General features: G+C 33.8%; 2 protein-coding genes and 1 long non-coding RNA gene across 4 annotated transcripts; 1 reads left to right on the forward strand and 2 right to left on the reverse strand.

The window, feature by feature from the left end:
* Nucleotides 1–1100: 1100 nt before the first annotated feature.
* Nucleotides 1101–5166, reverse strand: LOC139898422 (probable lactoylglutathione lyase, chloroplastic). Its single transcript, XM_071881154.1, has 9 exons — nucleotides 4971–5166; nucleotides 3902–4106; nucleotides 3685–3809; nucleotides 3283–3347; nucleotides 2798–3010; nucleotides 2606–2653; nucleotides 1986–2093; nucleotides 1753–1893; nucleotides 1101–1548 (listed from the first exon to the last, which is right to left on the reverse strand). Exons 1-9 carry the CDS (start codon nucleotides 5107–5109, stop codon nucleotides 1507–1509), a joined length of 1086 nt encoding a protein of 361 aa, XP_071737255.1. The 5' UTR covers nucleotides 5110–5166; the 3' UTR covers nucleotides 1101–1506.
* Nucleotides 5167–7877: 2711 nt separating this feature from the next.
* On the reverse strand, nucleotides 7878–10908 carry LOC139901970 (ninja-family protein mc410-like). Its single transcript, XM_071884630.1, has 3 exons — nucleotides 10781–10908; nucleotides 8830–10186; nucleotides 7878–8570 (listed from the first exon to the last, which is right to left on the reverse strand). Exons 2-3 carry the CDS (start codon nucleotides 9608–9610, stop codon nucleotides 8119–8121), a joined length of 1233 nt encoding a protein of 410 aa, XP_071740731.1. The 5' UTR covers nucleotides 9611–10186; nucleotides 10781–10908; the 3' UTR covers nucleotides 7878–8118.
* A 244-nt stretch (nucleotides 10909–11152) lies between these two features.
* Nucleotides 11153–13531, forward strand: LOC139898424 (uncharacterized). 2 transcript variants are annotated; one of them, XR_011777009.1, is made up of 4 exons: nucleotides 11153–11463; nucleotides 11781–11888; nucleotides 11982–12187; nucleotides 13019–13531. It is a non-coding gene; the product is annotated as an uncharacterized lncRNA (long non-coding RNA). The 2 variants fall into 2 exon arrangements; XR_011777008.1 differs by having other exon boundaries at nucleotides 11154–11888.
* Nucleotides 13532–14150: the final 619 nt, after the last annotated feature.

A 14150-nucleotide genomic window follows, 5' to 3' on the forward strand; every position in this document is an offset into this window, starting at 1 on the left:
TGATTACGGAATGTTTTGTTTCTTGTATTTGCATTGCTCTTTCACAACGTCTAAGTTTTATACAAGTTTTTAGTTTTATGCCAAAAAAATTTAATATTAAAATTATCGTAGTAAGTTAACGTATATGAGTAATTAACTTTTTATAGCTACATATAAAAGTGGAATGTGCATTTGTTTTGTAAATGAGTTTCGTTTAAGATCATAATGTAAAAGTGAACCCCATGAAGTGACAAAATTTTGAGAAGATTATAATTAAGGATGAAAGGTGTTCGTAACGTCACAAATTTCAATATAAAGTAGCCGTAAGTGAATTATGAGTACTAGTGAAATGACCCGTGGAACCACGGGTTTCTTTAAACGAAACAGTTTAATGATAGGTATTAAGTGAACGTAAATGCTAAAGTTATTTAGTTTTATGACCCGTGGAACCACATAGTCCGACTAAGAAATTCGTCAGCTGAACATTTCATCAAACACCTAAAATTCATATTTAACAATCCACATCTAATCATAAGAGATAATATTGGTTGTCATTTTATTTTAAAAGTGTAAATCAAAATATAAATGTAGAATTAGTTTCCTTCTGCCTAACTTTTATACCTTCTGGTACTCAATTCAAAATAATTAATTAAAATAATTTAAAGTTATTTAATTTTAATAATTAAAATAATTATTAATAAGATTTAATAATAATAATAATCAATTAATAAGGTTTAATTTTAATTTAAAATTATTTAGATTAATGACATCACCTACTATGCTTAGATTTTTTTCCTTTTTCTTTTTGATTTTTCTTAATAAAGGAATTAGCCTAATAATGAAATCATCATTTTAGCAATATAATAGAAACTATAAATAGATAGATGATATGAACATACACACATTCACCATGCACGCATAATTTTTGCCCATGGACACCCCAGCCAAAACTCACCGAAAAAGTCCCACTAGAAGAGTTCTAGCGTCGTGACCTCATGCCTCAACGCTCCGATACAATGCTCTATGATTTTAACATCATGTAAACTTGTAAAGTTGTAAACGATGTGATCTTAGTTATTTAAACGAGTACCTTATTGCGTGACAGAATATCACGAATAAATTTCCTTGCAACAAAACTGCTACTGACAGATTTTGTCAATCAGTGTCAAAAAATAAGAAAATGTAAATATGAAATAGTTTTGTGCCTACTCGTTACACCCCAAAAATAATGAAAAGTAATTTGAATCAACTGATAGTGATATCCACAACTCTATGATGCTATTTTCACTTTTCTTTGGCTGCTCACAAACTAATTTCACCAAAAACAAAATGGTCGATACATTATTAGCCATTCTACAAAGATTTCGATCTATGACATGTTACAACCATCTTTTAATTATCTACAAAATGGGGGGGTTTTGCTACGCTTAGGTGGGTTCCGACTCCTTTAACAGCCCTTTTTGATTGAATTTGAAGCCTATGGCGATTGCTGAACTTGGGGCCAGAACGTGTAGAACTTCCGGAACATCATTCTAATTCTTTGATAAAATCAATGTTATCAACAAATACCTGTAGAATATTGGCATAATAAATATGTTAAAACTGGATGCATCTAAGGATGTCAAAAGTATTAAACACTTACAACCACTAGTAAATTGATTATTTCCAAACAATTTAGTTACTTATATCCTAGTTGAGCTTATTCCAATTCCAAATAATTATTATTAAATAAATGCTGTAAATCTTGTATAAAAAATGAGTAAGTGAGTTTACCGTCTTCCAACCATCAGGATCCAAACATGCTGTAATTTTGGTGCTGATACCAGGTAGGGGTCCGGGTTCTCTAGTGATCTTCCCACCAAAAAGTCTAACCGCTTCTGCAGTTTTATAAACATCGTCTGTGCCTATCGCTATCTGTTATTAAGCATAAACTTATAATTACCCATTTGCTAAATTATTTGAATATTCCATAACACGTAAAAAGGACAAATCATATCTTTATTGACCTGAGCATAAGCATTTCCTTTGTCGTATTCTGTGACCCCGTAGTTGTAAGTCAACTCCAGCACAGCATTTTTGTCTTCTGGTCCATAACCCATCATTGCAATGGTGTACTGCATAATTAACCAATTGTTTTTAATCACATTGGAATGGAATTGGAATGGAATTAATAAATAATTGCCACATGCTCTTATAAGAAGACAAAAAATAATGAAAATGGAACGTCCACAACTTGATAGATATAGACAATTCAGCCTGACATACGTCGAAGAACCTAGATATTGTCTGTAATCAATGAGCAATGTACGGTCAGAACTAGGGTAGCGGGATGGGCAGGTTGGGTAATGGGTCAAAACGAGTATAGATCAAAATGAGTCATCTTTTACTACGCAGGTCGAAACTATACTCAGACTACTTTCCAACGTTTGCTAGATGTCTTTATTTGACCAGTTTAAGATTTATTCAAATTTAAAACTGATCTTTATCCGGAAAAAAAGTAAAAACTCAGAAACGATATAAATTTACATATCTTTGGAGAGAATCTAGCATGCATTTTGCTTGATTACAAATGATGACACTAACCTAATTTTCTCTTATATTACACATACACTTTTTGTCAGTTTACCTTGTATTCAGGGTTATCTCTTCGGCGCAGGAGCTCCATACCATAAGCCTAAAATATATGTACATGATAAGAAGAAAAAAAATACAAATTAAGTGCAAAAAGAAAATGTAGACCATGAATTGTGATTAAAAAAAAAAACAACATATTGAATGTGATAACCAAAATATTCTTATGTTCAAGCAAACCTCACACCTTCTCATGAAAAGCAATAGAACGATCAAGATCTCCTACGCGAAGCATTACTTGACAAAGTGGTTCAGGTGTAGGACCTCTTTCTATAAGTTCAAACTTATAACCGTCAGGATCTTCAATAAATGCAATAACTGATTTTCCACCTTTGACCGGACCAGGTTCCCTGGTTACAGTGCCACCTTTAGCCTTTATGAGATCAACAGTCTTAGCAACCTGCAAAAACCCCATAATCGTATTAAAGTCAAGGGTAACACGGGTGTTCGATTTGCATTCAGGAGCTGAATATCTGATACCAAGAGGTAGCAATAATCAGTTATTAATAATTGGAAAAACTAGGTTTGTAAACGAGTCGGACTACTTGCGAGCTAATCGAGCTCGACTCATTAAAAGATGAAAGCCTGATTCATGCTGAGTTTGAACATTAAAGAAGTTCGGGAAGTATATGAAAGGGCCTAGAGAACTCAAACTGTATCAATTTCACTCACATCATCAACTGCAATGCCAAAATGACCAAATGCAGTTCCAATATCGTACTTGTCGACTCCATAATCTGGTAGCATGAATTCAAAAAAGTTAACAGCCAATAAATATATATTACCAATGAACTAAAAAACAACCAATGTGCCAAACATTTAGCATCAGGCACTAAAAGTCAACACCATATATAGGTAATTTACAACTATCACTAATGTTACTATTAACGAACAGGTAATCCACAACTATGAATACCACTTCTTTCCTTTGTTCGTGAAGAATATGTGAATTCTAAGGATAAGAACGCGTACTAAAGCACTAGCATTTTCATAGATATAGTGGTGCGTTCGGTGGTAACATTGACAACAGTTACAGATTTATAGATTATAAAAAGTAGGCTCAAGATAAATTACTGTATGTGAGTTCAATCACGAAGTGAGAGTCTTCTGGGCCATATCCAAGAAACGCATTGGTGTATCTCTCCTCAGGTATGTCTCTTTTACGCAACAGCTTCATCCCCAGACACTCTGTATAGAACCTGCACACATATTTTAAATAGAATTCACATATTGATGAAAAACTAAAAACTGAAAATTAATAAATTTTTCACTATATAATTTAAAAAGTTACTTTATCGTTCTGTCTAAGTCACCGACACGGTAAACAACATGAAGCATTCTTCTCTTGTCACTTTTTACCCACTCTAAGGCATTTTCTGGTGTAGTAGCAGTGCTTCCTTGGGCCATGTTCACAATTGTTCTGGCCGACTTACTGCACCCATCTCGTCTAAATAACTTAGAAGCCTTAAGACCAAAATGTTGAGACTCTGATCCCGCTGAACATATATACAAAGACATAAAGTTAGAGATCATACTAGAACCATATGATCCCCATAGGTGTTAATATATCCTACCATGTAAATGAGTTAAAACATGATAAACACGTTCAAATACAAATAAAGATCAAAAGAAGTACACGGGAACCACATTACGTAATGCCCTGTTCTCCTAGTCTATTTCACATAACAAAAAATATTCAGATAAAGACCAGTATATTGAGATATCTGGTCTTTTAATGGGGAATTCGTCACTGGTTAGGGGGTTTAAGTCAAGTTCAGTTTTAGCCTTACAGCCCGCAATTTCACATACTCTAGTTGTTTTTAAATAGTAGCAAGACTCTCAATGCCCAAATCCAGATAATTTTCATTCGAAAAACACTTTCTTAAATTCTAACTTGTTCATTGTCCAAATCATTACCTTCACAAACAACCTAAAACTTCACTCGAATACGTCACATTATCTTAACCACAAATCAAAGAACAATATGTCACGAATATATTGAATATCCTCAGCATTTAAACAGAAACTAACCTAATTAAACATATTATCCAATAAACTAAATATACACAAAGAGCCCTATCAATCCACATAGACACAATATCCTCAACCTTATAAGTAAAACAAACAAAATCCAATTATACAAAATTTTAATCCATATATACCACAAAAGCACTACTCATCATCGACTATGAAACAGAAACTTTACCTAACTAAACAAAATCAATCCAGATATAAATATACACATATATGTATGATATATCAACCCTATCTATAATCTATCCACATAAACACAGACAAACAGTTCGACAGCTCAAATTTCATCAAAAAACAGCAAAACCCTAGTTGCTAAATATACATACCAGTGGAATTAAATTGAAGCGAATTGAACCGTGAAGAAGAATTAACCACGGATATGCTACCAGTAAACCGCTTAGTAGTAGCAGCGAAGGATGAAATCGAAGGACGAATTGTTGACGCCATCGGTAATATCCGTACCATCTCACAATATTACACACATATAATATAATATAAATAAACACACGAATATACAGCTGTGTGTATGTATATTATGATATGAGAGGGAATTTGTTTTTTGTTGGGACTTCGGAGAAAGGATTGATTCGTTGTAAAAAGGTGCGACGTATGGCGAAGGTTTATCGTTATTTAAGGAGTGTTTGGTTATAGGAGTATCGGTGCTTTTAATCGGGAGTATCCTTATTTATGGACTGTTTGGGTATGATTGTTTGCTAGTCAATGCTCTATAGAATCATACTTAGGTGTGTTTGGATTAAACTAGCTGGAGCTTGTAGCTGTAGTTAGAGCTAGAGCTTATAGAAGCTGGAGCTTATCCTTAAGAGCTGGAGCTTATGGAAGCTGGAGCTTATCCTTAAAATTGGTAGCTGGAGCTTATTATTTTTCATAAGTGTTTGGTAAACTAGCTGGAGCTTATTTTCCAATTCATAAGCTCTACTTTTTTTTTCATAAGCTACTAGAAGTAGCTTATTTTTCCATAGCTTATGATTTTCATAAGTTCTACTTTTTTGATCTACCAAACGAAGCTTATGACTTGGAACTTATTAAAATCATAAGCTTAAAAGCTTATAAGCTCCCATAAGCTCCAACAAGCTCGTCACCCAAACACACCCCTTGCTTGGTGTCATGATGAAACATGTCTTTATTTTATTTTTTAGTTTTTGACTAAAAAACAATACAACAAAGGTTATTTCAATGAAACATGAAAAAACGGAACAAAGTCGCAACGGTGTAACAGATGAGTTCGAAACTAGAAAACATGAACATATCCTCTATCTACAAACGAGTTACGCCGAATCAAACTAAAAAAGAACAAAATAGCATCCACTAACAAAAACCAACGAAAACATATTAAACTAACATCTTCTAAACTAAACTATGACAAAAAGCAAAACCACATCAAGATGCCAACACATAACAAAAGAAAAAAAAATCAACGAAAAGAAATAACTACTGAGCCGGTTTGTCCAAGTTGCTGTCAACCGTGTCACAACTTAGCCCCTTACCCACTCGATTGTCAATCCTATACGTTAAAATGTTTGACGAAGTGGAACCAACTAAAATAGTTAATGACGGGAGGCAAGACACCCTCACACACAATCCGTAAGAATAAGGTTCAGAGGCTCCGAACCTTTTTTAACTCGATCAGTGACCTCCTCAACAAGAGCCTTGTCAAAAGAGATATACAAACAACCAAAAAGCTTCACTCTTAACTTGCATGAAACATACGAATAATTAAAAATCAACAAATATCTGGCCTAGACTTCTTTCTAATTGATATATAGGGTTTTAGATTATTTCTAAATAATTTGATGTTGCAACAATCTCGTGGTCTTAGCATTCTTAGACCACGGATAATGGTGATTGTGATGTGGAGTGGATGAGGTACACTTTTTGGGGCAAGTCAGTGACTGGACCATGACAGGGAAAATGATGAGTTGTTATGGGAGACTTTTGTTAAAGGATGACAATGACGTAGCATTTTTATTTTTTATTTTATGTGTGGTTATTTTAATTAGTTTTTATTTATTAAATAAGATAAAATATAACACTATATAAAAAAAGTTACATTAATAAAAAAAAACGTTACATTAAAAAAAAGCGTTACATTAATTAAAAAAATAAAAGACTAGTTTGTAGAACGAAAGTTTGGTGGGAGGTTCCAAATAGTCGTTCCACAAATTAATACCCGCTTGTTCACGATCTCTATTAACAAGGGAGGTCTGGAGGGGGAGCAAAGTGATCGACCGCTCATGGCCCATGATTTTGTAGAGCCCATTTTTTATATATACAGATATAATCGGAGATTTGAGAAGTATGAAAACTAGGAAGACTCAAATGAAGCAACGAAGACAAAGCACAATAGACTCAAAAACAGCAATCAAAGGTCCCAGAAATAAAAGAAATCAAAGTCCACTAGCATTCTAGCAAAGTCGAAAGAGTCTTTTCAAATAGTTTATAATATTTGTTAGGGCCATGGCCCTCTTTCACCTCGTTCAGGGCCCCTAAATTCACGGGACAGACCCTGTCTATTAATAAAACGTCGTGGGTTTCGTTGCAGCCGAGTTCTTCTAGGTGGGTTTTCTTCCTCTTCGCCGGACGAGGTGCTATCAAATAACAAATATAGACTTGTGGCTAAAAACTCAAATTTTTGTTGATAAAAACTAAAATGTTTATGTTTATATAAATTGGATTGATATTTATAAAGTACGAGGAAAGTGTGAAATGAATAGTGAAAATTAAGGTTAAATGTGTATGTATTTATAGGATAATTAAACGGCCCAACGGCTAGTCTCCAACGGCTAGAATTCATCCACCAATCACAGCTCGACACCTCCCCAAACCGCCCCTCCCTCCCCCCATGATCGGCCGACAAACGCCGGGCCACAAACGCCCATACCCGGCGTTTGTGGTAGCATTTGTGGTGACATGTGGATGGCAAAACGGCTAATGCCGCTGCGTTATCTGTGGTCTTACACTCTTACATATGTAAATGCCTTTGCCTTTTTTCCTTATCACAGGTACTGAACTAAATTTGTACTTCAGATTTCCAGACTAATTTCTAAGCTCATAATTTATAATTTATTTACTACTCCGTAACTTCTACTTTTTAAAATTTCAAAATAAATATAAATAAATAGCAATCTCATTCGCTTCTGATATACTCCGTAGTGGCTCTGTTGACTGTTGAGGATGTATCGAGAAGGAGATCCTGATGTTAACAAAGTAAAAAAAATTACATTCCATACATAAATGCTACTACCATACCAATAAGTTACATACAATTTCCGATACTGCTGTTAGAAAAAGAAAAGAAATAGATATACTATACTATACATATAGATAATGTTAAGATATGCGAGTATTTAACACAGTGTAACAAAATAATAGGCAATCGTTTTGCATTATATATGCCACTTTTAGCCTACTAGACTATTAAAGTAAAAAGTTGGTTTTACCAATTTACTATGCCAATCAATTTTGAGCAGAAGCAGTAGGGTTGCCATTAGGAAACACTGCTATACTGGAGCTATCACCACCACCATATACATTAGGTTGTTTTTCGCTAGCATGCTGAACAAATTCCTCAGGTGACATGTGGGACCCATGGCAAGCACAAACAATCTGAATTTGGGTCCCGGTGTATTTATAAGTAACGCCTGATATAGTTTTCCCATTAGGCCCAGGACCCGTTGTGGAAACCCATGGTAAATTTGGAGACGATCCACTTCCACCAAATTTTAGTTCTGCAGCTATACCAGGCTTTATAGCTGGATATTCGGGAGTAAAGGCTTCTTCTTTTGAATGGTCAATTCCATTTGTACCCTTCGAGCCCCCTTCTGTATCTGTAGATGACACTTCTTTCGCGTGTATACTGTCGCCCTTTGCTCGCTCATATGAGTTGCGCACATTTGCTGGAGTCGCAGCTACAATAATTTGGAAAAAGTAGCAGAAAAAACATTAAAACAAAGTTAAGAAGGAATAAGACAAGTATTAACGTTCATTTCATCATTTAGATAAATGCAGAGTTTTTTAATTGACAAATTCCTTCTGTCATCCCATCAAGCCAAACGTTACGTGTTTTAATAACAAGACCCTAAGATTTACCTGCCTCTACGGCCCGCAACTGGGCAGAAGAGTAAGCAAACATCAACGGCACGTTTGCAGGAATCACAGGCTGCTAGTTTCTCGACCTATTGTTACTTCCAGAAGCCATGACTTGATTGTTTTGAGTGACAGGGATAGAGTTTGACTCATTGACTGACAAAGAGTAAGGCATATTCAAGATATTTGCTGGTTGTCCCGAAAACAGGACACCGTGTGACACATGCCCAACGTTATATTCTTTGCCAGACGAAATAGTAAATTTCCCGTGACCTTGCAAGTCAAGACCACTCGGTTCTGAAACTCTAACTTCATTACAGCCTTCAGATAAACCAACACTCGCGGTAACACTTTTCGGTGGATCATCACGGTGGTGAGCAAGCTTTGAGGTCGACCCCTCGGCTTCAGAATCTGCCACATCCTCGTTTTCGGCCGTTGAACCTTCATCAGTGGTAATGGAAACGTGTGGTGTCCTTGTTGCCTTGACATGTAAACCAGCAAGATAAACGTCTCTATCATGTCGTTTCTGATTGTTCATTTCGTCAAACACATTTTTACGCTTGCTAACTCCCTCCTTATTAGTCCATAAGCCAGCATTATCAACATTAGCGGGTCCACTAGAAAGATCGTAAAAAATATTCTCGTCTGGTTTCGACTGACTACTCCTCTGAGATCCCACAATCGTTTCTTCCTTATGATTAGAACCATCTAGAAAGTTCTTAAAGTCATTGATCAATTTGCTGCCCCTATCAGCTTCCTCCACCCTCACCTCCGAACCGCCGCTGGTCTTACATTTTACATCACTAGATGGCCCACCACAAGGTAGTGATAAACTGAGGTCAAGCCTATTATCACCCTCCATATGGTTTAAAAATTAATAATATAATATATGCCAAATATAATAATCTCCCTTATCAATCACACTCCTAACGCTCAGCACGTCTCTTTTCAACCAATTTTAAATATAAAAACAGACTCCTCAATCTTCAAATCATCAACTCCTTCTGATTCACCTACATAAAAGTTATAAAAGATCATAGCACATACTTGTACATATGTCTATAGGATAAGGATCCTGTAAGCAAGAACAGTACAAACACTCAGTTTAATTTAAATTTGACACATGGATGCAAATTTTCACCTAAGTTAAATCTACATGATGCATAGATTCAGCATCTATGCACTCGGAATAAATGCACAATTCAAAATTGAGATTTTGTTGACTTTAACGCTTCGAAATGTTGGAACACTTCAATAGGGATATTATTAAATCATAAAACTGCTAGACAGTAACATCATGCTATATAAGATAAGTCACTGTGTATTATACTTAATAAAGCTTGGTGCATGATCCAACTTATCTTGTATTGTTATTATATGTAGCATAATCGAAACAGCAATGTTTTTTTTATTCACTGAAGTGACCTGCCACATCAAACTAACCACAATAGGTTATAAAAGGTCATTTACATACAGTAAAAATAACTGAGAACTGTGAGTTTAATACACTCGAAAAGTACACAGCTTGGAAGTATGCTACAAACAGTAACAATATGCAATAAGTTGTATATTAGCATCTATCTATAGTTAATATGATATACATATGATATATACAATTAAATTGAACTTATAACACTAATTAAAATTTCAAACCTACTAGAAACACTTTGTAACTATATTTCCTTTTAACTGTATAATCTATAATCTATTCCATTCAATTTTAGCGAATCTAAATAACTCAGTGATATAAATAAATTACAGAGCATAGAAAATCTAAAAGATATTAATTTACTATCTAATCGGATGATACAACAAAACGCATATGTATTAACTAACATACTTCAAAGTAATCACTAACTAAAAACATAAGAGTAATTGGTTTAATATGCGATCTAAAGTTCTAAACTAGTGAAGATTGCCACAAATTGAGAAATTAATACAGTAATTGTTTCTGCTCATAACTTATGAGCGATTAAGCTTTACTAAAGAGATTAAATATTACTAAATATAAGTATATATAAAATGAAGTTACCGGAAATAGATGATGGATTGAGGATGAAAATACAAACCCTAGGTGAAGCTGGTTTTGTGTGTGCCAATCGGGGGAGTAGATGTCGTGGGTGAAGATAGGAATTATATACTTACTCCGTATTATACTTGTCACGTGTTATTATTTAAAAAAAATACTCTTCCCACTATAACTTGAAACGACCACGAACCATCTCTTTCTCTTTATATTTATAATAACAAAAATAAAAATAAAAATAGATGGTTAACCACAACATTTTTCTTAAATTTCATTATGACCTGGACATAGTATATTTAATTACCAAATTACCCTTATCCAACCCACGTGTTGATCCAAAGTTCCCACCTTTCCCCAAAATTATCATCCTCATTCTTTTTTTTTATCATTATCTAATTTTTTACCAAAATTATCTGTTCACGATATCTTCTCTTTTGAACTCTTTAGGGTTTATAGATATCCTAACAATCAATAAAATTATTGATTATTGAAAAACATCCAAAATTAATGATATTATCGTATATATCTTTGAGTAATTGCAGGTGTAACATTTTAAAGGGTTTTGTACGCCGTCTTCATCATCATCTCTTCATACACATGTAACGAAGGCTATGATGATTGGTTTCTGGTGGTGAACAAAGGCTGTGAAGATCGACTAGGGTTTAAAATCTATTTTTCATTGTTTTCATGTAAGCTTTCGATTACCATATACGAAGTATTATTATTATTTTTAACTGATGGGCAGTAGGATTTGGTTTGGACATATGGTGAGATCTTACTTTTCTCCTATTTCTGTTTGATTTTAATTTTTACTGGATTGTTGTACATATTTTACTTGGGGGAGCTTTAATGGCGTGCAAAGAATCCAAAGTTCCCACCAATTTCATTTTACAAATTTTACAGAAAAATTTATCTGAATGTTACAAAGAGAGGTTTTTTGTGTTATTTTTGTCTCTTATCCATTTTGAATTTTGAATTTGAAATTCGGCTGTCAATTTTTCTGAAGAGATCCGAAAGGAAGTTTCATCACTTTTACAAAAAGACAATATCAAGTCTGAATCTGGGTTAATAGTTCCATATGCTATCTTTGTAAAATGTTATCCAAGTAAAAAAGGTGAGTTTTTTAATATATATAATGAGATAATTGAACATATGTTTTATCAGTAGTTGTTCATTAAATTTTGTTTGAATTTGTTCAATCAAACAGTAGAAGTGGCTACTGCATTCGAAAAACATGTGGAGATTTACGGGGGTTTGGATATATGTATCAACTGTGCCGGTATTGCAACCTCTGTGCCATTCTATAAGGACCAAACCGATGGTTGTGTTTTAGTCTCGATGGGATTAAGATCATTTGATTTTTTTTGTTGGGCATTCGGCTAGAGCACATGTGTTACACGTTTTTCAAATCAGGTTAGTTTTTGTTACGATTCGAACTCAATATCTTCATTTATGGGTCTTTTACTTAATGAAAACACACATGGTATGGTCACAAGGGTCACATTATTATGGTCTTTAATGCATATTAAAATGTGAATGTTGGTAAATTGTACAACCATTCAAGGGATATGAAAACAAATCCAAAAACTGGGTACTAATGTAACTACCCCAGCTTGCTTATATGAATTACAATAAGTTTCATTTGATTCAGCTCGAATAATGAGTATACAGAAAAGATCTTTCTATTTAGCTTGCATGGTGAGTTAACCTGACTTAGGTTGTTTTGCTATTATTCATATTGCTTCCATCAGGTATATATATATATATATATATATATATATATATATATATATATATATATTGGTAGGATCAAGAGGGAAGTAACCAATCGGGGGGAAGCGGGGGGAAGCAATTTTTTTTTCCGTTTTTTTTGAAAAAACATTGTTCACGAACATTATAGATTGGATGAAAATATGAACATTTAATAAAAACACTCTGTGATAAATGTTTTTATTTTGGCGGAAAAACGCTCGAAGAATTAATATATAACAATTATCGTGTTTTTCGAGCGTATGTTGAGGTTTTAGATATTAGGGTTTAGAAATTTAGGGTTAAGGGTTTAGATTTAGGATTTAGATCGAGTTTTTAACACGAACGGTTTAGAGTTTAGAGTTTAAGGTTTGGTGTGTTTGGTTTATGGACATATTTAAATTGCGCATAGCGTGGAATCACTTTAGAGTCAATCTTATGCCCCTTCTGCATAAACGATACATAAAGCTTGGATCACATTTTTACATGGTGCAGATTTTAAATGCCACTTTGGAGAATGTATATATGTTGGTGGAATTGTCCGGGCTCAATACCAAATGGTGTAATGAATGCGATAAGTTATCAAATGGAATCAGAGAAAGTCAAAAGTCAACAAGATGGGCTTGGCGACTAGATACGTGTTATTATGGAAAATATGGCATCTTTCAGACTCGCGAAAATCGATTTTAAAGGAAAACATTCTTATGAGCACAAAAGGTAATTTCACATCTAAAAGATTATCTAACCGAAGCAGGTGGAATAATTTATGTCTGGAAGATTGTAAATTAAATCCAATGGGTGTTGTGAAATTATCCTGAAGATTTTCTTCGAGTCAATGTAATAGCATTAGATGCAATGAATTTTATAGTGGAGAATTTAGATGTATTGTGTAACGGTACGCCTCTGGTGAACCATTTCGGTGTGTATCTCTATGTGGCTTGAAGCCACTTATTTGTATTTGGCTTAAAGCCTAAGGTTTTATTAAGATTAATTATAGCTTGACATAAAAAAATGTTTATAATCCGTAGGAGTTGGTTTGAAGAAAAATCTGTCAGAACCAACATGCTTGGAACATGGGTGGTATCAAACTGATCTTAGGGGGTCAATCTGAGTTTTATCCGACCTCACATGTTCACTGAACTTTTACAAGTTTATATTTTTTTCAACCTTTGATATATGTTTGAATAGTTAAATTGATTAATACTATGATAATACTATAATAATAACTTTTTAATACTATAAAAATAGTAAATACTAACACCTTTAAGCAAAAAATAAATATTAGTAATATCTTTGAATATAAATGAAGACACTTTTATTCATTCCGTATATATATATATTTCTTTGTCAAACCCATTAACTCACGAGTCACTAAATCATTAATAATGAAGAGTGTTGTCATTGTAATTAAATCATACAGCTTATCGTTATCAATAATAACTTTTTACCAACCCTTCAAATAATATATACTATGAGTATCTTTTAACTTTATCAAATTTATTCTCGATTGAACCCATAAAAAAGTTCCGCGAATTCGCAGGCTTTAAGCTAGTTTACTCTAAAAACGATATTTTTTTTTTCTTTTTTTAGATCCCACTATGAGATCTCAACTGTCCTACTATAGGAT

Source organism: Rutidosis leptorrhynchoides, chromosome 3, assembly GCF_046630445.1.
Source record: "Rutidosis leptorrhynchoides isolate AG116_Rl617_1_P2 chromosome 3, CSIRO_AGI_Rlap_v1, whole genome shotgun sequence".
NCBI classification, from domain to species: domain Eukaryota; kingdom Viridiplantae; phylum Streptophyta; class Magnoliopsida; order Asterales; family Asteraceae; genus Rutidosis; species Rutidosis leptorrhynchoides.